Here is a 22,008-nt window from a genome sequence, read left to right on the forward strand (position 1 = left end):
TTTTGTCAAAATTTTTATTATTATAGAAAATTTTGTGAAAATTTTATTTCTATAGAAAATTTTGTTAAAATTTTATTTCTGTACAAAATTTTGTCAAAATTTTATGTCTACTTTGTCAAACTGAATTATATACGTATTGGATCGATCTTTTTTGATTTAATATATACCACGTATGGACTTACATACAATTTAGAAGATGGTGTTAGGAGGTTTTAAGATACCTTGCCATCGGCAAGCGTTACCGCAACTTAAGTAATTCGATTGTGGATGGCAGTGTTTAGAAGAAGTTTCTACGCAATCCATGATGGAGGGTACATAAGCTTCGGCCTGGCCGAACTTACGGCCGTATATACTTGTTTTTGTTTAAGATATATCCCGTATGGACTAACTTACAATTTAGGAGACGGTATTAAGAAGTTTTAAGATACCTTGATATCGGCAAGTTTTACCGCAACCCAAGTAATTCGATTGTGGATGACAGTCTTTAGTAGAAGTTTCTACGCAAACCATCGTGGAGGGTACATAAGATTCGGCCTGGCCGAACTTACGGTTGTTCATACTTGTTAGTATTTAAATATCTAAAAAGAATACAATTTTATATAAAAAATTACAATGTTAAAAAAATTGTCCGATATGGGATTCGAACCTGGGTCCTCATAGCTCTTGTTTGCCTGATTATAAATTTGTAACTATTACGATTTCAGATCATGAACGCTGATTGTTGTTTTGACAACACATGGTGTCATTTTATCGTTGCCAGATTGACAACGTCTGTGGTCCGTTTGACATCTTTCATGAACGGATCGTTCTGAATCGTGAACGCCGTTCAAGGGGGTTTCAATGGGTGCCTCGGTGAAGAGGTGATTCGGTCTTGCCCAGCTTGGAAACAGGGAGTACAAACAAATTAGAGAATACGATAAGGACACATAGTTCCTGGTTTATTTGAAAGTCAGCCGACATGAGACAGGGAAACCTGTATCATCCTTTCAACCTAACCTAATCTATCCTATGAATCCGTATCGAATGGGTTCTCAAATTTGGAATATTTTAACATTTGTTTGTCTTTTGAAAAAGAAAAAAACGTCAACTAATCGACCTTTTACAGGGACAAAATCGGATAATTGAATTGAATTGAAAAGGGAATTCATAGTTACTTTCAATTTTACAAATTTAAAAAAGCCGAAAAAAGTCACATTTATTAATTTCACTAGTTTACAAAATACATTTTTTTGCATATACATTTGATGATGGGTGACTTTTCTTATGTATTTAGTACCTATTACATATGGACACTTCTAGTTTTAACCGCTGAACCTTCTTGATTAGTTTTCTTTGTTGAACCAACCAGATTGTTTCAAAAACATTAGCGGACTGCTTAAGTTAACGTTTCCCAGGTCCACCAGTAATCTGAAGCTGTATGCTCCTACAAGTTGCTTGCGCTTTACACAAAATGCAGAACACTCACACAAAAGGTGTTTAATTGATTCCTTTTCCTCCACGTCATGACAGCTTATACAATAGTCATTATACTTCGCACCTATAGTTTTTGCAAATTCGCCTATCAGGCAGCGACCCATTATAGCAGATATTAGGAGTGCTATCTGACGCCTTGAGAACACTAGCATATCTAGTGTGCGGTTTAAGTTTAAATGGGGCCATATGTGCTTGGTATCGTTACAGCCCTGTCAATTCTCCCATCGAACATTTGCCATCATAACAGCCTTCTCACGCAGCATGAGCTTGCAGGTAGCCAGGGGCATACCAACAGATTCTAGTTCCCCTGGAATATGTAAGGTAGTCCCTAGCCTTGCCAACTCATCCGCTTCGCAGTTCCCCGGTATGTTCCTATGGCAAGGCACCCATATTAGGTGAATATTTTTTCATATACTTCAAATTTATTTTATTTAATTTCATCTTATTTAATATAATATAAATTAATTTAATTTGTATTGTATTCATTTAAGTAAACTCAAGTTAATTTATTTTCATTTATTTTTAAGTGTTGTGAATTTAAAAACTTTTTTAAGTATCCTTTATTCTCTTATATTTCTCTGTAGTGATGATATCTTGGCGTATTGTTGCATAAAGTTTCCGAGATTTTTGAGAAATCTTTTCCATTCATATCATTCACATAATTGCAAGTGTCGTGATACGTGTGCGTGTGTGTTTGACAATGAAATGAAGTAATTCATTTCTGAAATTTGCCATCAAAAGTAAAAGTTGCTGTAGCCTGTGAGCTGAGTGTAAATATGGGAAAGTGTAACTGATTGATTTGCCTCAGCGACAGACCACATTTCCACGGATGTTGTGATACAATATATTCCGGATACGGAATTGAGTGAATAATAACAGGAAGTGGCAAATGAAAATAAATATCATACACACACCCACACACAAATACAAACATACACTCTCCCCAATTGGACAAAAGATGCCAAACCGCGAAGTTTGGGTAAACCAAGAAGTATGGAGCCGTTTCCATACTTCATACTACACCAATATCAAACAATTAAAACAAACAAAAGTCCCTCTTAAAGCAGCAACGGTAGCAGTAGAGCAGAGAATTTTATAAGAAAAGAGAAATGAAAATGCCACAAAGTCAAAGGACAAATCATGCATTTATGCTCCTTCTCCTACGCATGAGATAAGGAAGAGCAAAAACAGAGTGACATTAAATTGAAAAATTACTGTAAAAAAACTTAATTAATATTGATTTAAAAAAAAAAAAACAGTCAATACCATGGTCTGCCAGTGAAAGAACTATGAGTAGGAGGGTAGCCTTTAAATGGTCAACAAACAAAGACAAATTGAAATCAAGGCAGAAGAAGAAAAGTGAAAAAGAAAACACCCAAAGAGAAAATGTAAACGTTTCAACAGCAAACACACAGATAAATGAAAGAAGAAAGAAAAGTTCAATACAAAGTATTAATCAACCAAATGTATGTGGGAAAAGGGAAGCGGAAGGCAACAAGGGTCATGGCTAAGTAAGTGTTGGTTGAGTTACAATAGCAACAGTATATGAATGAATAAGCGAATGAAAGCAAAAAAAAAAAACTGGGAGAAGGAGAGCCCATAGACAAACAGGAAATGAAATGAAGCTTAAAATCGTCATCAATCAAAAAATCATCTCCATTGGCATAAAGAGGATACCGTTTCCGTTGCTATGGTGTTTTTCCTGTACTACCTTCCTTTTTTTTCTAGTTTTTTCTCTTTTGAGCTAACACTCACCCTCACTATTTGTATGAGTGATATGTGTTTATCACTTAAAAAGTGAATGTGAAACAGAATAGGAATTCCTCATGTCGAGTTATAATGAGAAGGGTGCATAAGTTTGGACCAATAAAATTGGCTTCATATTGGATTCTTTGAATAACGCTTTCATTGGAGGTTTTCTATTTTCATACATATTGGGGGTATTAAAATTGGAAAACCCAGATTCATTCTTTAACATAAATACAAAAAAGGACCGGCCTTACTTAAAATACATAAATAGAAAACATGTGGATATATTCATAATAAAAGAGTAGTTGTGACTTTATTGTATGCCGCCTGCCTACTTAAGATCTATTGAAAATTATTCAAGCAGAAAAATGGCATTAATACATTTACAGAGTGGTTGATATGTAGCGCTATATTTTTATACGCTGCGCCACACTGTGGAACAGGGTATTATAAGTTAGGGGATATGTTTGCAACACCCAGAAGGAGACGAGTTAGACATGTGGTGTCTTTGGCAATATTGCTCAGGGCCGAGTCGATCTAGCCATGTCCGTCTGTCTGTGAACACATTTTTGTAATCAAAGTCTAGGTCGCAATTTTAGTCCAATCGGCTTCAAATTTGGAACAAGTATGTACTTTGGGTCAGAATAGAACCCTATTGATTTCGGAAGAAATCGGTTCAGTTTTAGATATAGCTCTCATATATATTTTTCGCCCGATATGCACTTATATGAGCTCAGAAGCCAGAATTTGCCCTAATTTGCTTTAAATTTTGCACAGAGGGTAGAAATGATATTGTTACTATGTAAGCCAAATTTGGTTGAAATCGGTTCAGATTTAGATATAGATCCCATATATACCTTTCGCCCAATATGCACTTATATGGCCCCAGAAGGCAGAATTTTGCCCTAATTTGCTTTAAATTTTGCACAGGGACTAGCATTAATATTGTAGCTATGCAGCCCAAATTTGGTAGAAATCGTTTAAGATTTATATATAGCTCCCATATATATATATATTTCCCCCGAATTTCACTCATATTACCACAGAGGTCAAAGTTGTGCTCCGATTTACGTGAAATTTTGCACAAGGAGTAGAAATAATATTAAAGAAATAATATAACTGTGCATACCAAATTTGGTTGAAATCGGTTCAGATTTAGATATAGCTCCCATATATATGTTTTTCTTATTTCGGCAAAAAGGTCAATACACCAACATTTTTCCTTGTAAAATCGCCACTACTAAGTCGAAAACTTGTAAGAATGACTTAAATTTTCCCATACTTCTAATACATAGCTATAGACCGATAAATAATAAATACACTTTAGCGATGTTGTCTAATAATTGCTTTGAATTTAAATGTTTTCCATTGTGTTCCACCCCAGGGGATTAGCCGACTGGAATTTTTAAGACTACAGTTTTTCTAGAAGTCTAACAAATTTTTTTCAGATCGGGTCAGAATTAAACGTGTGTATAGGAGAACAATAACATTTATATATAGCACCCAACATATTTGACGGATTTGATATGGTATCGAAAATGTGGATCTACAAAGTGGTGCAGGGTATAATATAGTCGGCCCAGCCCGACTTTAGATTTTCCTTACTTGTTACATCAAATTTTACATCAAATTCTACATCAAATTTTAGAATCAATTTAGATTTTTGCAAATTCTAAACCTCTGCGGTATTTCGGCCCATTGTCGGCATAGTGCCGTCTTAAGATGATCGACTCTTTGGTATTTTTTAGTGAGATCCGGATATTATGGTGACCATTGTTTAGTAGAAACGCAGCGTGCAACCTCCTTCTTAAGCCATTCTTGGTTGACGTGTGTTGACTGTAATAGTGCTATGCTCTGCGGCTTCAATACTGTATCTGGTTTTCCATAATATTGGGAATTTATTTTGACCCCACGGTCGATACGAATGGGGAGCGACCATAGGCCGTTACGGCGCCGACGTCTTTACGTAGGAGACGCTTGAGTTCTGATCAATCAAAGTTATACATTTTCTTTGGGAAGTAAACTGGCTCATTTGTTTTATTCACAAACTTCTTAATTTGGAAGTGTTTCTCATTGGAGAAAATCAAATTTGCTAACTGGCCACTTTCGTTGAAAGCAAAGCAACTTTTTGGCTTTTTGCAGTCTAATTTTTTTGAACATCTGTGAGCACTTACACTTTTTGCAACTTCAATGTCTCTAGTCCAAGCTCATATTCCTATATATATTGCTTCCGTTCTCGCCACGTGTTCAGATCACGAGCAAGTTTTCTACAACTACGGTATGGATTTAGTACAAACCTGGTCTTCATGCGTCGGATCATTTCTGGCGTTGTTGCGTTGGGGATATTTTTCATGGGGACTTGGAGATTTGGTGGGAAATGGGGGAATTCTTTCCAAATGGCTTAAAGAGCATTCCTTTTCTTCATTCCACGGCATTTATTTGGGGGCCCAAGCGCTTATTTGAAATTACCTCTGCATAGCTCAGAAATTTGTCTACTATTTTGAAATTAATTCGTGAGGACTTGGGTCGAAATGTTGCCCTTTCAAATATTGCCTTTAGATTGATCGATCAACCAAATTTATTTCTTGGCCATTTAGAAGAAAATATTAGTATATAAATACACATGCCGGACGAACATCTATTTTTATTTATCGAGCACTTAGAAGACGTTTTGCTTAAGATAAAGATTTGATGACCCACAATTAATTCTGATGATGCCTTATACGAGTATCGGATGATATTGTGAACACCCGTCTCCTGCTCTTATTGTAACTTTTTCATTTTATTTTATTTTTATTTAAAACAAGGGAATTTTAATTAAAAATTACGATTTTTGAGGACGAAAGCGTCTTAATTTGGGGACAAGAGCCAGAAAAATACTGGAAATACTGCCAGCAAACATGATGCAATGATTAGTATGACCTCTTTGAATACAAAGGGTCATAGATTTATTCCCAGTTTCTACAAAATACCAAAAAGTTTTTCAGTGGTGGATTATCCCTCTCAGTAATGCTGGTGATATTTCTGTGTGTTTCAGAATTTCTCTAATTGGTTTCACCGCACTGTGTAACGCCGTTCAGACTCCCCTATAAAGAGGAGGTCCCTTGTCATTGAGCTAAACATAGAATCGGGCAACACTCAATGACTGCACTTTAGCGAAGTTGTCTAATAATTGCTTCGGATTGAAATGTTTTCCATATTTTTTACTAACATTGTGTTCCACCCCAGGGAATTAGCCGACTGGAATTTTTAAGACTACAGTTTTTTTAGAAGTCAAACAATTTTTTTTGGGGACAAAAGCCAGAAAAATGCTGGAAACACTGCCAGCAAACGTCAAACATAGAATCGGGCAACACTCAGTGAGCCACCGTGGTGCAATGGTTAGCATGCCCGCCTTGCATACACAGAGTTGTGGATTCAAACCCAGTTTCGACCAAACACCATAAAGTTTTCAGCAGTAGATTATCCCACCTCAGTAATGCTGGTGATATCGCTGAGTGTTTCAAGGCTTCTCTGGTACAAGAAATGCAAAACTAAACACTGTCAGTATTGGTACGAGAAACAAAAGATTTGTTAAGATTTAAATGCTGGTGGGCTCTAACGATAATAACTTGGGGTTTTCCAGCTAAATATAAAGCAACTACACTTTCATGCTTGAATTTCACAACGAATAACCCCAGCAAAAAATTTGGAAGTTCTTCTTAAGGCACAACTTTAAAAGCACTTCCAAAAATGTCCTCCCAAAGATGTTCTTTATTTTAACTGCACAGGAAGTTCATTTAAATAATTTTTTTTTATAATTCGCTTTTTTCATATTTTTAATAGGAAATTTCAATTTTTATTATTTCAAATGGGTTAAAAACAGATTAAAAACAAGTAAGGAAAGTCTAAAGTCGGGCGGGGCCGACTATATTATACCCTGCACCACTTTGTAGATCTAAATTTTCGATACCATATCACATCCGTCAAATGTGTTGGGGCTATATATAAAGGTTTGTCCCAAATACATACATTTAAATATCACTCGATCTGGACAGAATTTGATAGACTTCTACAAAATCTATAGACTCAACATTTAAGTCGGCTAATGCACTAGGGTGGAACACAATGCTAGTAAAAAAATATGGGAAACATTTAAATCTGAAGCAATTGTAAGGAAACTTTGCAAAAGTTTATTTATGATTTATCGCTCGACATATATGTATTAGAAATTTAGGAAAATTAGAGTCACTTTTACAACTTTTCGACTAAGCAGTGGCGATTTTACAAGGAAATTGTTGGTATTTTGACCATTTTTGTCGAAATCAGAAAAACATATATATGGGAGCTATATCTAAATCTGAACCGATTTCAACCAAATTTGGCACGCATAGCAACAATGCTAATTCTACTCTCTGTGCAAAATTTCAACTAAATCGGAGTTCAAAATTGGCCTCTGTGTTCATATGAGTGTAAATCGGGCGAAAGCTACATATGGGAGATATATCTAAATCTGGGCCGATTTCAACCAAATTTGGCACGCATAGCTACAATGCTAATTCTACTCCCTGTGCAAAATTTCAACTAAATCGGAGCAAAAAATTGGCCTCTGTGGTCATATGAGTGTAAATCGGGCGAAAGCTATATATGGGAGATATATCCAAATCTGAACCGATTTCACCCAAATTTGGCACGCATAGTTACAATGCTAATTCTACTCCCTGTGCAAAATTTCAACTAAATCGGAGTTAAAAATTTGCCTCTGTGGTCATATGAGTGTAAATCGGGCGAAAGCTATATATGGGAGATATATCCAAATCTGAACCGATTTCAACCAAATTTAGCACGCATAGTTACAATGTTAATTCTACTCCCTGTGCAAAATTTCATTTAAATGGGAGTTAAAAATTGGCCTCTGTGGTCATATGAGTGTAAATCGGGCGAAAGCTATATATGGGAGATATATCCAAATCTGAACCGATTTCAACCAAATTTGGCACGCACAGTTACAATGCTAATTCTACTCTCTGTGCAAAATTTCAACTAAATCGGAGTTAAAAATTGGCCTCTGTGGGCAAATAAGTGTAAATCGGGCGAAAGCTATATATGGGAGCTATATCTAAATCTGAACCGATTTGGCTGATATTTTGCAAGTTTTTCGAGACCGATAAAATATTCGGATGTACGGAATTTGAGGAAGATCGGTTGATATACACGCCAATTATGACCAGATCGGTGAAAAATATATATGGCAGCTATATCTAAATCTGAACCGATTTTTTCCAAAATCAATAGGGATCGTCTTTGAGCCGAAACAGGACCCTATACCAAATTTTAGGACAATCGGACTAAAACTGCGAGCTGTACTTTGCACACAAAAATACATCAACAGACAGACAGACGGACAGACAGACAGACAGACAGACAGACAGACAGACAGACAGACAGACAGACGGACATCGCTAAATCGACTCAGAATTTAATTCTAAGGCGATCGGTATACTAAACGATGGGTCTCAGACTTTTCCTTCTTGGCGTTACATACAAATGCACAAACTTATTATACCCTGTACCACAGTAGTGGTGAAGGGTATAATTAATAAAATAGTGCAAATTATTTAAATTTTGGAAAAAAATGCTAAATCCTTTCTACAAAAATTGCGAATTTTTAAAAATATTTGATGTCAAATGTTCCAGACAAGCATTATAATGCATTAAAAATCATAAAAAAATTTAAAAAATATTTATTTATCAAAATATCACAAAATTTCTTTATTCACATCCAAATCACTGGATTCGCATCACACCTTAAGAAGTGATACAATTTCAGCGCAACGTCTGTTGTAATGGTGGACATCCGTCCTATGACAAGCCCATGTTAAAATCATCGCTTCTGCGCCACTTCCGGATCCAAAAAGAACATTTTCACTACTTTTTTGGCGACGCTTTTTTTGATGGGACTTTATTTTTTAATGCTATATATCAAAATGCTTTTGTAGGCTTGTAAACAATAAAATGGCCTGCCAGTGGAATAAATCTAAAATTTCAGACGAGCGGTTTGGTTATAATAGCAACCTGGAGTTGGTTGTAATATATATCAGCCACCCTGTTTGCCAAAATTACTCTATGGTTTTTTGTCAAATGGTTTTTTGTCAAATAAATTTCAAATAAAAAATGGTTCCCCTGTATAAAATATTTTTTTTTATTTCCATTCACTTACCTATCACAGCCGCTTCGTAATTTGGTTCCGAATCAAATGACCAATTTTCATCGTCATCAAAATGGGCATCACCACCTCGTCCCACGCCCGGATAAAAGGCATGAGCCAATATTAAACCAGGACCGTCGAATTTATAGCCATCACCGTGATCACGTCTGCAAATAAGATACACACAAATCTCATTGGAAAAGGAACCGGGATAAATAAAGATTAATACGAAAATTGTTTAAGTATGTGAAAACATTTAAAATGTGCTAAACAAAAGTTTAAATAACTTTTGCAATTTTGTTTTATTGTCTATATCTACGGTAATAAATCAGTATATTTGTGATTTAAGTTGTGCGTAGGGGAAAAGAGAAAAGGGAAATGGGTCCTTGTAAAGGGTGATTTGTTAAGAGCTTGATAACTTTTTTTTAAAAAAAACGCATAAAATTTGCAAAATCTCATCGGTTCTTTATTTGAAACGTTAGATTGGTCCATGACATTTACTTTTTGAAGATAATTTCATTTAAATGTTGACCGCGGCTGCGTCTTAGGTGGTCCATTCGGAAAGTCCAATTTTGGGCAACTTTTTCGAGCATTTCGGCCGGAATAGCCCGAATTTCTTCGGAAATGTTGTCTTCCAAAGCTGGAATAGTTGCTGGCTTATTTCTGTAGACTTTAGACTTGACGTAGCCCCACAAAAAATAGTCTAAAGGCGTCAAATCGCATGATCTTGGTGGCCAACTTACCGGTCCATTTCTTGAGATGAATTGTTCTCCGGAGTTTTCCCTCAAAATGGCCATAGAATCGCGAGCTGTGTGGCATGTAGCGCCATCTTGTTGAAACCACATGTCAACCAAGTTCAGTTCTTCCATTTTTGGCAACAAAAAGTTTGTTAACATCGAACGATAGCGATCGCCATTCACCGTAACGTTGCGTCCAACAGCATCTTTGAAAAAATACGGTCCAATGATTCCACCAGCGTACAAACCACACCAAACAGTGCATTTTTCGGGATGCATGGGCAGTTCTTGAACGGCTTCTGGTTGCTCTTCACTCCAAATGCGGCAATTTTGCTTATTTACTTGGTCGATTATGTAGACCATAAATCGGACGTAAAGCGCGAAACACATTTCGAACCGAACACTGATTTTGGTAATAAAATTCAATGATTTGCAAGCGTTTCTCGTTAGTAAGTCTATTCATGATGAAATGTCAAAGCATACTGAGCATCTTTCTTTTTGACACCATGTCTGAAATCCCACGTGATCTGTCAAATACTAATGCATGAAAATCCTAACCTCAAAAGAATCACCCTTTATATGCTATGGCCTTAAATACAAAGTTGATGATAGTCACATTCCACCCTAGCGTATGAGTGATGTGAATTTGTTATAAAATGTAATGTAACTTATACGACCTGGTGTACTTGGATGTTTGTGTAGGGGAAAAGTAATCGGAATTGAAAAATCGATTTTTTATACCCTAAATCACATAGTGGTCAGGGTATAATAAGTTTGATCGGCCAAAAAATGTGCCTACCAGAAATATTGATTTTAGACCCCATAAAATATATACCGATCGACTCAGAATCACCTCCTGAGTCGATCTAGCGCTTGGTGTCCGTCCGTCCGTCCGTCTGTCCATGTATTTGTTGTTCACAGGATTCCGGTCGCAATTATTAACCGATTTTGATGAAATTTGGTACAGGGAGTTTTTTGGGCACAAGGACGAACGCTATTGAATATATGTATCGCCCGATTTTGAAAAATTCGCCCTTATAACCTTATGTTTGACCATACAGGCCTCATTTCGTAACTGATCTTACTCAAATCTTGCACAAGGTAACCTTTTGTGGTATTAATCAAACCCGCAAAATATTATGCAAATTGGTTCAGATTTAGATATAGCTTCCATATATATATGCATCGCTCCATTTTCCCAAATTTGGCCATAGTACTCTTATTTATTAACCAATGTTACTCAAATTTCAAATTTTGATGTACTAGCCGATCGTACTTATACTTACTTGTAGCTCTTACATAAGAATATTGCTCGATTTTTACAAATTTGTATTTATTACCCACACTAATTTAACGATTTTCTCTTTTTTAATAATGGGCTCAATATTAGTGGCATACTAACTCCGTAGGCGCAATATCAACACAGCCAAAAACCCCTACATATAGGGGAAATTCCCTATATGTAGGGGTTTTCTAATATTTAGCGTCTTGTAGGGACGTAGGGCCACAATGTAGGCCATTTTCACTCAACACAATTTGTAATAATTTTTACATTTTGGTGGCTCTAGAGGAGGAAATTAGAAGCTGGCAAGATGTGATCTTTAACAATGTGTGGTAGACTTTATTCCTGTAGAAAATTTTGTCAACATTTTATTTCTATAGAACATTTTGTCAAAGTTGTATTTCTATAGAAATTTTTTTCAAAATATTATTTCTATAAAAAATTTTCTCAAAATTTTATTTCTGTGGAATTTTTTCTCAAAATTTTATTTCTATAGAATTTATTGTCAAAATTTTATTTCTATAGAAAAATTTCTCACAAAAATTTGTTTATAGAAACTTTTTCCAAAATTTTATTTTTATAGAGATTTAACAAAAAAGATTACTAATTTGGGTAGAATTCTACCAACTGTGGCAACCGTGGTGTTAATACAAATTTATATTCTAAGTTATATACGTTGCATATTCATGTTTGATGATAATAAAGTACTTAGAACCATTTTTGTTTTGTAAAATTTTTTAAATTTAACGAAAAATATAGTAGGGAAAATTGTTTGGGAATGTATGGGAAAGTAGGGAACTTTTGTTTGTCCTTGTAGGGTAAACAGAACATTTTCCCCGGCAACAGTGACTATGAGCTTTATTCAGATTGACACAAAGCACCCATAGACATGTACCCCTTAATTTTCTTAAATATGCACCTGCGGTTTATCTCCCAGACCTATATGTTACCCCACAAATGCTTATGATTACTAATTCTGTAATGGTGGTTTAGGGTATGATATAGTCGGCCCCGCCCGACTTTCTACTTTACTTACTTGTTTTAATTATGAATTAAATTTCAGAAATTTTATTTTTTTATTTTTTGAGGCTATTGCATCAACTATTAGTGAAAATATATTGCGATAATTTTAAAATTTTTAAAAAGTAATTTTTTGCGTATCGATTTTTCATGAGTTTCATAGATCTAGTGAGGGTAGAGATTATACTACGTTTGGACTGTTCGGAGCACTCCCGTATGTTTAGATAAGCTTCAGTTTATAACATCTTCACCAAAATGCAAAGTGTTAGTACTTCTGTCTATTTGTTACGCACGAGAATTCTCGTAGGAATTAACAGGTTGGCTGATAAGTCCCCGGTCTAACAAAGAAAAACACATTTTTTGTCAAAATTCGTTTTTATTATTCAACATAGTTCCCTTCAGGAGCGATACAACGATTATAACGACCTTCCAATTTTTTGATACCATTTTGGTAGTACTCCTTCGGTTTTGCCTCAAAATAGGCCTCAGTTTCGGTGGTCACCTCTTCATTGCAGCCAAATTTTTTCCCTGCGAGCATCCTTTTGAGGTCTGAGAAGAAGAAAAAGTCGCTGGGGGCCAAATCTGGAGAATACGGTGGGTGGGGAAGCAATTCGAAGCCCAATTCATGAATTTTTGCCATCGTTCTCAATGACTTGTGGCACGGTGCGTTGTCTTGGTGGAACAACACTTTTTTCTTCTTCATATGGGGCCCTTTTGCCGCGATTTCGACCTTCAAACGGTCCAATAACGCCATATAATAGTCACTGTTGATGGTTTTTTCACAAAAGACGCTCTATCTCACAAACTAATTGACTTACAGACGTCAAATATTAACACAAATCACTTGAAGGTTGGTACTATATAAAAATAATTTTAATACTAGCGACGCCATCTATGTGTCAGACCGGGGACTTATCAGCCAACCTGTTATTGCATCACCTTAAAATTTGGTACAATGAATTATTTTTACCCAAAACGGATTGACTTAAAAAATTGGCATTGTCACCTTCTGGTCAATGGTAAAAAAATATATTCATCGATTATTGTTATATTTAATTTTACATTACATTTGCTTGATTGCCTGTGGTCACACTATTATTTATTTTACCATTATTGTTGTTTATAGAGAAGTGCGTGTGCTTTTAATCGTCTCTCTAGGATTATTAAAACTTAATTTAATAAAACAATTCTTACTGTAATATAAACATTATTAAATTTGACTGATCCACTAACAATTATAAAATCAAATACAATAAATTAAAAGTTGTATGCATTAAATTAAATGAAATAAAAAATTAAATAAAACCCCATACAAACAAACATAATGATATGTTAAATGATTCTTAATGATGATAAAATATTGAGTGACATTATGCGGCAATAAAAATGTCTAGTAAATCGATTTCCAACCGAACTAGAGAATTCAAATGTGTCTTTTTTATTCCACTTTTGGACATGATATAAAGGTAGATCACTTTTATAATTGAAAATTGAATTTAGCAATATTGTCTAATTATTGTAATCACTAGTTTGTCCAGTGAAGAGGACTAATGTGGAAATCTGAAACAGATATCTTGGATCACCCAGATAGGTTGCAATTTACTCATGTAAGTTCTAGGGTTCGGTATATATGGGGGCTTTATCTAAAAACTAATTGTTCCAAATTTCAAGCCTATTTCATTCGAAAGTTTGTATGTATGAACAAACGGCCAGACGGACATCGAGATCGACTCAGAAAAACCGTACGAACAATTTTGATTAAGACTCACACCTACGCACGATTCACGACAATTTATGAAAAGTATCAAAGGAGCTCAAATATAATATGGTTCGCAAGCCAAATTAATGTAAATTATCAAAAAAGAAAAAAGACATGGATATCATATCGACATTATGGCCAAACAGTCAGCTGCAACAACGGCTGTGCGGTTGCGCGAGCTATCGCTCTGGTCGGAAAAAAAGGTACGGTCACAGTTCGGTCCTCAAAATAATACCAGATGTGCTAAACGTCGTGGATTACACTCTGGCGAGGCCGCTCTTCGACAAAAAGTTTGAAACTCTAATTCCCAACAGTGAGGCGTGGTGCACACAGACCCCAGGGAATAAACGTCATACAGATTTCTACACTGATGGCTCCAAATTGGATGGACAAGTGGGTTTCGGAGTATATTCTAAAGACCTGGAACTTCGATTAGCGAAAAGATTACCTAATCACTTTAGTGTTTTTCAGGATGAAATATTAGCAATAAGAGAGGTGGCGAATTGGCTGAGAAGTAATGTTACAAAAAATGTTGGCATTAATATATACTCAGACAGTCAACCTGCAATAAAATCCTTGGATTCTGTGTTCCTTAACTCGAAAACGGCCATCGACTGCCGCAAATCTCTCATCGAGATGGCTGAGCAGTACAATATTCACCTAATATGGGTGCCTGGCCATAGGAATATACCGGGGAACTGTGAATCGGATGAGTAAGCAAGGCTAGGAACTACCTTACATATTCCAGGGGAAGTAGAATCTGTTCGTATGCCTCTGGCTACCTGCAAGCTCTTACAGCGTGAGAAGGCTGTTATGATGGCAAATGTTCGATGGGAGAATTGCAAGGGCTGTAAGGACACCAAGCAAATATGGTCCCATTTAAACTTGAACCGCACACTAGATATGCTAGTGTTCACAAGACGTCAGATTTCACTCCTGATATCTGCTAAAACGGGTCGCTGCCTGATAGGCGATTTTGCAAAAACTATTGGCGCTAAGTATAATGACTACTGTATGAGCTGTCATGATGCGGAGGAAAAGGAATCAATTAAACACCTTTTGTGTGAGTGTCCTGCATTTTGTGTAAAGCGCAAGCAACTTGTAGGAGCATATAGCTTCAGATTACTGGTGGACCTGGGAAACGTTAACTTAAGCAGTCCGCTAATGTTTTTGAAACAATCTGGTTGGTTCAACAGAAGAAAATAATCGAGAAGGTTCAGCGGTTAAACCCAAAAATGCCCATATATAAAAGGTACTTTTAGTTAATGTGGTATCACAATGGACTGAATAGTCTAAGTGATCCTGAAACTTAATCGGGCTGCCACTTTAACCTAACCTAACCAAACCATCATATCGATGTCCTCATTCCAAAGTACGCTAAGTCGACTTAGCATTTTTTGATGGAGTTCGTTGTTTTTTATTTTTGCAACAACTTTATTCACGCACATACATGACCTGATTTTATTTCCACGATTCACTTGATTTAAGCGCATGATAGAGAATATATTAAGGCGCTATTAAAAAGAATACGAGCCTCTATACCAGCTTATACGTTTTCATTAAGCAGCTTTCAATTTCAGGCTAACTAAATTTGAAACATGAACAACATTAATAGAAAAAATTTGCGGTCCACAATCGTGAACGGACGGTAACAAAATGAAATGGAAACGTTCACAAAAAATCAAAACGGCATGTTCACGATTTCCTCCACGAGCGTTTATGATTTCATGAACGGAATTCATTTTTCTTTGATCGTTAGACGCTGTTATGGCAACTCCGCCGGTGGTGTAATGTGCTAAGGCGACTGTAACGCGTATGGTGCCGACAATAAAGGTTCGAGTCACGATGGCGGAAATCTTTTTTTTTAAATTTTGTTTATAAATTCATAACCATTACGTTTTCGGATCATGAACGCTGATTGTTCTTTTGGCAACGCATGGTGTCAGTTTTGCGTTTTCACATTGACCTCCGTTTGTTCTCTGTTTGACAAAACATGAACGGATTGTTTTGAAATGATTTTTCATGATTTTTTCAACAAGCCACAAATTCAAATGGCTTTTTATGTCACGCAGTGGAGCCAAGATAATGTCGCTTGACGCCATTGGACTTTTTCTATTGAAGATAACAAAATCAATACCTAGGTTAGGTATAGTGGCCGTTTGTTTTTCCAGGCTCTCTTGGACTTTTCAGTCCATTGTCTATAATGTAACATCGAATCGTCCTACAAACGAACACCACTTGCAAATTACTGAATTTTAAAATGCGTGCTCTGTTAAGAAAGTTCATAGCGCGAAAAATGTGTTCAGCTACGAAGCTCATTTTCGGCTCAATGCTCTGAAAAAAAGCATGCCCGGTTCCAAAGATTTTATCTTTACACTAATGATTTTGGTATTGTTACCGAGCCAAAGAAGCGGAGAACTGAAGTAAGCACAAATTTAAGACACAATGCTCTTTTAAATTTAAGTTTTGCGTACATAATTCTGGGAAACAAAGTTTAATTTATTCGTTTTTTTTTTCTTCAAATTCTGACTCGAATTATGCTTTGTTTCAAGTAAAAAAGTCTTTAAAATAAACAAGTATATACGGCCGTAAGTTCGGCCAGGCCGAAGCTTATGTACCCTCCATCATGGATTGCGTAGAAACTTCATCTAAACACTGCCATCCACAATCGAATTACTTAAGTTGCGGTAACGTTGCCGATGGCAAGGTATCTTAAAATCTCCTAACACCATCTTCTAAATTGTATGTACGTCCATACGTGGTATATATTAAATCAAAAAAGATCGATCCAATGCGTATATAATTCAGTTTGACAAAGTAGACATAAAATTTTGAAAAAATTTTCTATAGAAATAAAATTTTAACAAAATTTTCTATAGAAATAAAAACTTTGACAAAATTTTCTATAGAATGTAAATTTTGACAAAAATTTCTACAGAAATAAAATTTTAACCAAATTTTCTATAGAAATAAACTTTTGACAAAATTTTCTATAGAAATAAAATCTTGGTAGATTATTTTTGGCTCGAGTGGCAACCATGATTATGAACCGAATAAAATTTGAACAAAATTTTCTATAGAAATAAAATTTTGACAAAATTTTCTATAGAAATAAAATTTTGGTAGATTATTTTTGGCTCCAGTGGCAACCATGATTATGAACCGATATGGACCAATTTTTGTGTGATTGGACCAATTTTGGTATGGTTGTTAGCGACCATATACTAAGACCACGTGCCTAATTTGAACCGGATCGGATGAATTTTGCTCCTCCAAGAGGCTCCGGACGTCAAATCTGGAGAATGTTTTATATGGGGGGCTATATATAATTATGGACCGATATGGACCAATTCTGGCACGGTTGTTAAAGATCATATACTAACACCATGTTCCAAATTACAACCGGATTGGATGAAATTTGCTTCTCTTGGAGACTTCGCAAGCCAAATATGGGGATCGGTTTATATGGGGGCTATATATAATTTTGGACCGATGTGGACCAATTTTCGCATGATTGTTAGAGACCATATACCAACACCATGTACCAAATTTCAGCCGGATCGGATGAAATTTGCTTCTCTTTGAGGCTCCGCAAGCCAAATCTGGGGATCGGTTTATATGGGGGCTATATATAATTATGGACCGATGTGGACCAATTTTCGCATGATTGTTAGAGACCATATACCAACACCATGTACCAAATTTCAGCCGGATCGGATGAAATTTTCTTCTCTTTGAGGCTCCGCAAGCCAAATCTGGGGATCGGTTTATATGGGGGCTATATATAATTATGGACCGATGTGAACCAATTTTTGCATGGTTGTTAGAGACCATATACCAACACCATGTACCAAATTTCAGCCGGATCGGATTAAATTTGTTTCTCTTTTAGGCTCCGCAAGCCAAATCTGAAGATCGGTTTATATGGGGGCTATATATAATTATTCACCGATGTGGACCAATTTTTGCATGGTTGTTAGAGACCATATACCAACACCATACACCAAATTTCAGCCGAATCGGATGAAATATGCTTCTGTTAGAGGCTCCACAAGCCAAATCTGAAGATCGGTTTATATGGGGGCTATATATAATTATGGACCGATGTGGACCAATTTTTGCATGGTTGTTAGAGACCATATACCAACACCATATACTAAATTTCAGCCGGATCGGATGAAATATGCTTCTGTTAGAGGCTCCACAAGCCAAATCTGTGGGTCCCTTTATATGGGAGCTATACGTAAAAGTGGACCGATATGGCCCATTTTCAATACCATCCGACCTACATCGATAACAACTACTTGTGCCAAGTTTCAAGTCGATAGCTTGTTTCGTTCGGAAGTTAGCGTGATTTCAACAGACGGACGGACGGACGGACGGACGGACGGACGGACGGACGGACATGCTTAGATCGACTCAGAATTTCACCACGACCCAGAATATATATACTTTATGGGGTCTTAGAGCAATATTTCGATGTGTTACAAACGGAATGACAAAGTTAATATACCCCCATCCTATGATGGAGGGTATAAAAAGTTGTAAAGATCTCCTATATCTAAGCGCTTTTTGCTTTGTAATCAAGATGAAAAAATTCAACAACTTTAAACTTTAAATTTCATTAATTTTGAAGAATTTTTCAGAATTATTTAAGCCAAGTTGACCTTAGTCAAACAATTTTTTTTCGTGTGAAGACAACGAGTTTTAAGTTGAATCGCATAAAGGGTGATACGGTCAAAATTTGGTCAATATAAACTTGACGTATTTCTTCCCCTCCCCTCATTTTGAAGGTGTGTGTGTGTAGAATGTTGCTCCTATTTTGATTTTGGAATTCACTCTTCAGTTGTCAAAATGCCGTCCAAGCAAGAAGAGCAGCGTTTCAAAATTTTGCTCGCGCATCGCGAAAATCCGAGCTACTCGCACGCAAAGCTGGCAAAATCGCTAAAAGTTGCCAAATCAACCGTTACAAATGTAATTAAAGTGTTTGGGGAACGTTTGTCGACAGCCAGGAAGCCTGGATCGGGGGGAAATCGAAAACCGGAAGCCGCTGAGACGACAAAGAGAGTTGCCGGTAGTTTCAAGCGAAACCCTAACCTCTCTCTCCGAGATGCCGCAAATAAGCTGGGTGTATCGTCTACAACCGTGCATCGAGCCAAAAAACGAGCCGGACTATCGACTTACAAGAAGGTAGTGACTCCAAAGCGCGATGATAAACAAAATACTACGGCCAAAGCGCGATCCCGGAGGCTGTACACGACGATGCGGACGAAGTTTGACTGCGTGGTAATGGACGACGAAACCTACGTCAAAGCCGACTACAAGCAGCTTCCGGGACAGGAATTTTATGCGGCAAAAGGAAGGGAAAAGGTAGCAGATATTTTCAAGCACATAAAACTGTCAAAGTTCGCAAAGAAATATCTGGTTTGGCAAGCCATCTGTACCTGTGGCTTGAAAAGCAGCATTTCCATAGCTTCCGGAACTGTCAACCAAGAAATTTACGTTAAAGAGTGTTTGAATAAACGTCTGCAGCCTTTCCTGAAGAAACACGGTTGTTCCGTACTGTTTTGGCCGGATTTGGCATCTTGCCATTACGGTAAAAAGGCCATGGAGTGGTACGCCGCCAACAACGTGCATGTGGTTCCCAAGGACAAGAACCCTCCCAACACGCCAGAGCTCCGCCCAATTGAGAAATACTGGGCTATTGTCAAGCGGGACCTAAAGAAGACCAAAAAAACTGTTAAGGACGAGCAGCAGTTCAAGGCAAACTGGCTTTCAACGGCGAAGAAGGTGGACAAGGTGGCTGTACAAAATCTGATGGCAGGTGTCAAGCGTGAGGCCCGGCAATTCGGATTTGGAAAAGCGAAAGCCTAAATGAATATTTTTCCTGAATTTTATACTAATTGAACTTGAAAAAGAAATTTAATTTGATTTTTTAAATAAACGATTTCACCGATTTACACGCGTTTTCCCTTGACCAAATTTTGACCGTATCTTCCTTTATTACGGTGTTAGGAAGTTTTAAGATACCTTGCCATCGGCAAGTGTTACCGCAACCCAAGTAATTCGATTGTGGATGACAGTCTTCAGTAGAAGTTTCTACGCAATCCATGGTGGAGGGTATATAAGCTTCGGCCTGGCCGAACTTACGGCCGTATATACTTGTTTTTCTTTAATATATACATCGTATGGACTAACTTACAATTGAGAAGACGGTGTTAAGAAGTTTTGAGATACCTTGCCATCGGCAAGTGTTACCGCAACCCAAGTAATTCGATTGTGGATGACAGTCTTTAGTACCTGGCCGAACTTACGGCCGTATATACTTGTTTTTGTTTTTTTTTTTTAATTGCCGATCGAGTGAAGATCAGCCAGAAGAATTGCAAAAGCTACCAATACATCCAGGAGAGTTAATGTTTGGTGCGGTTTATTCGATGGTGGCATTACTGGACTGTACTTCTTCAAAGATGATGCGAATCGTAACGTAACTGTCAATGGTGAGCACTAACGTGAGATTATATCCGACCCCAAATGCAATAGCTTGTCTTGCATCACATGTGGTTTCGAAAAGAAGATACATAGTACGCGTAAAAATAAAGTTTTTGAAATGCGAGTTCGATGAACAATTTATTTCTCGTTCGGGACCGGTCAATTTGTCGCCTTGGTCGTGCGATTTTACGCCTTTTGACTATTTTTATTTTGGGACTATGTTAAAGGTCATGCCTATACAAACCAGCCCGCTTCTATTGACGCATTTGGTGACAACATTGAAGCATTTATTCGTGAGATACTGGCCGAAATGTTACAAAGAGTATGTCACTAAGTATGAACTAAGCGGAAGGACCATTTGAGGCGTAGTTGCGGTCAACATTTGCTCGAACTAATTTGATGTTTATAATCCTATAGCTCTGAAAAATGCCCCTTTATATATTTAGCAAAGTCTTCAAAATAAATCAAAAAATTTATAATGATGGACTGAATAGTTTCAGTGAGCCTGAAACTTAATCGGGCTGCCACTTTAACCTTAAATCAAAAATCTAGAAATTCAATCAAGATTTCTTAGGTTTTTTATGTTATATTTTAACTCCTGGAATATTTTATTGTTTTTATAGTACTGGCATATGCCTTCTAAATAAAAGAATTCCATGAGGTTTCATTGTGCACAAAATAAAAGACTTCCCTGCCGTTACATTGTACTTACTTGGCAAATAAAACTTGAATGTCTGCTTGATCACTGTAGACTTCACGGAATGTTAGCTTGGAGCTATTTTGCCAGACATTCAAAGCCTTTCGTAATGTCATACGCACCAGACCAGCATTGGGCATTGATTGATTAACCAAACTGCAAAGAAAGGATAAAAGAGAAAAAATTATTGAGCAGGGCTACAATAGACAGAAAAACATAAAATTTTGGAATACAATCAATTTGGAATACTTTTTCCAGTAGCAGTCTGATTAAATCTAAAAAAGTATTGCAGCTATATCAGCTTTAAAATAGTGCTGAAAAATGTTTAACAGGAAATTCTTAAGACTATAATGTATTGTCTTAATTATACATAGTGTAGACTATATTGTTGAGTAATGATATACGACAGACTATAAAACAATACTCCAAGCCAACATCTCAATTTCTATCCCAAACTCTATCTGTTTCCTAGAGATTTGGACAAATTTTCTGAGAAAATCGGACAACACATATATAAACTCTATAAAATTGTGATACGGTTAGGTTGAGCTAAAACTAAATCTGTACCGATTTATCTAATAATTTCCGGGAAATAAATTTTTAAAATATTACCAT

General features: G+C 36.5%; 1 protein-coding gene across 1 annotated transcript in view; it reads right to left on the bottom strand.

Moving 5' to 3' along the window:
- The window catches only part of Mmp2 (Matrix metalloproteinase 2), a 60,171-nt gene extending 38,623 nt beyond the window's left edge, over nt 1-21,548 (bottom strand). Inside the window, exons 1-2 of the mRNA XM_075311053.1 lie at nt 21,409-21,548; nt 9,422-9,576 (exon numbers count right to left, since the gene is read on the bottom strand). Of these exons, the coding sequence (XP_075167168.1) occupies nt 9,422-9,576; nt 21,409-21,533 (280 nt within the window). The 5' untranslated portion in view covers nt 21,534-21,548. The remainder of the gene's footprint in view (nt 1-9,421; nt 9,577-21,408) is intronic.
- Between the last annotated feature and the right edge of the window lie 460 nt (nt 21,549-22,008).

This window comes from Haematobia irritans, chromosome 5 (assembly GCF_050003625.1).
Source record: "Haematobia irritans isolate KBUSLIRL chromosome 5, ASM5000362v1, whole genome shotgun sequence".
NCBI lineage: Eukaryota > Metazoa > Arthropoda > Insecta > Diptera > Muscidae > Haematobia > Haematobia irritans.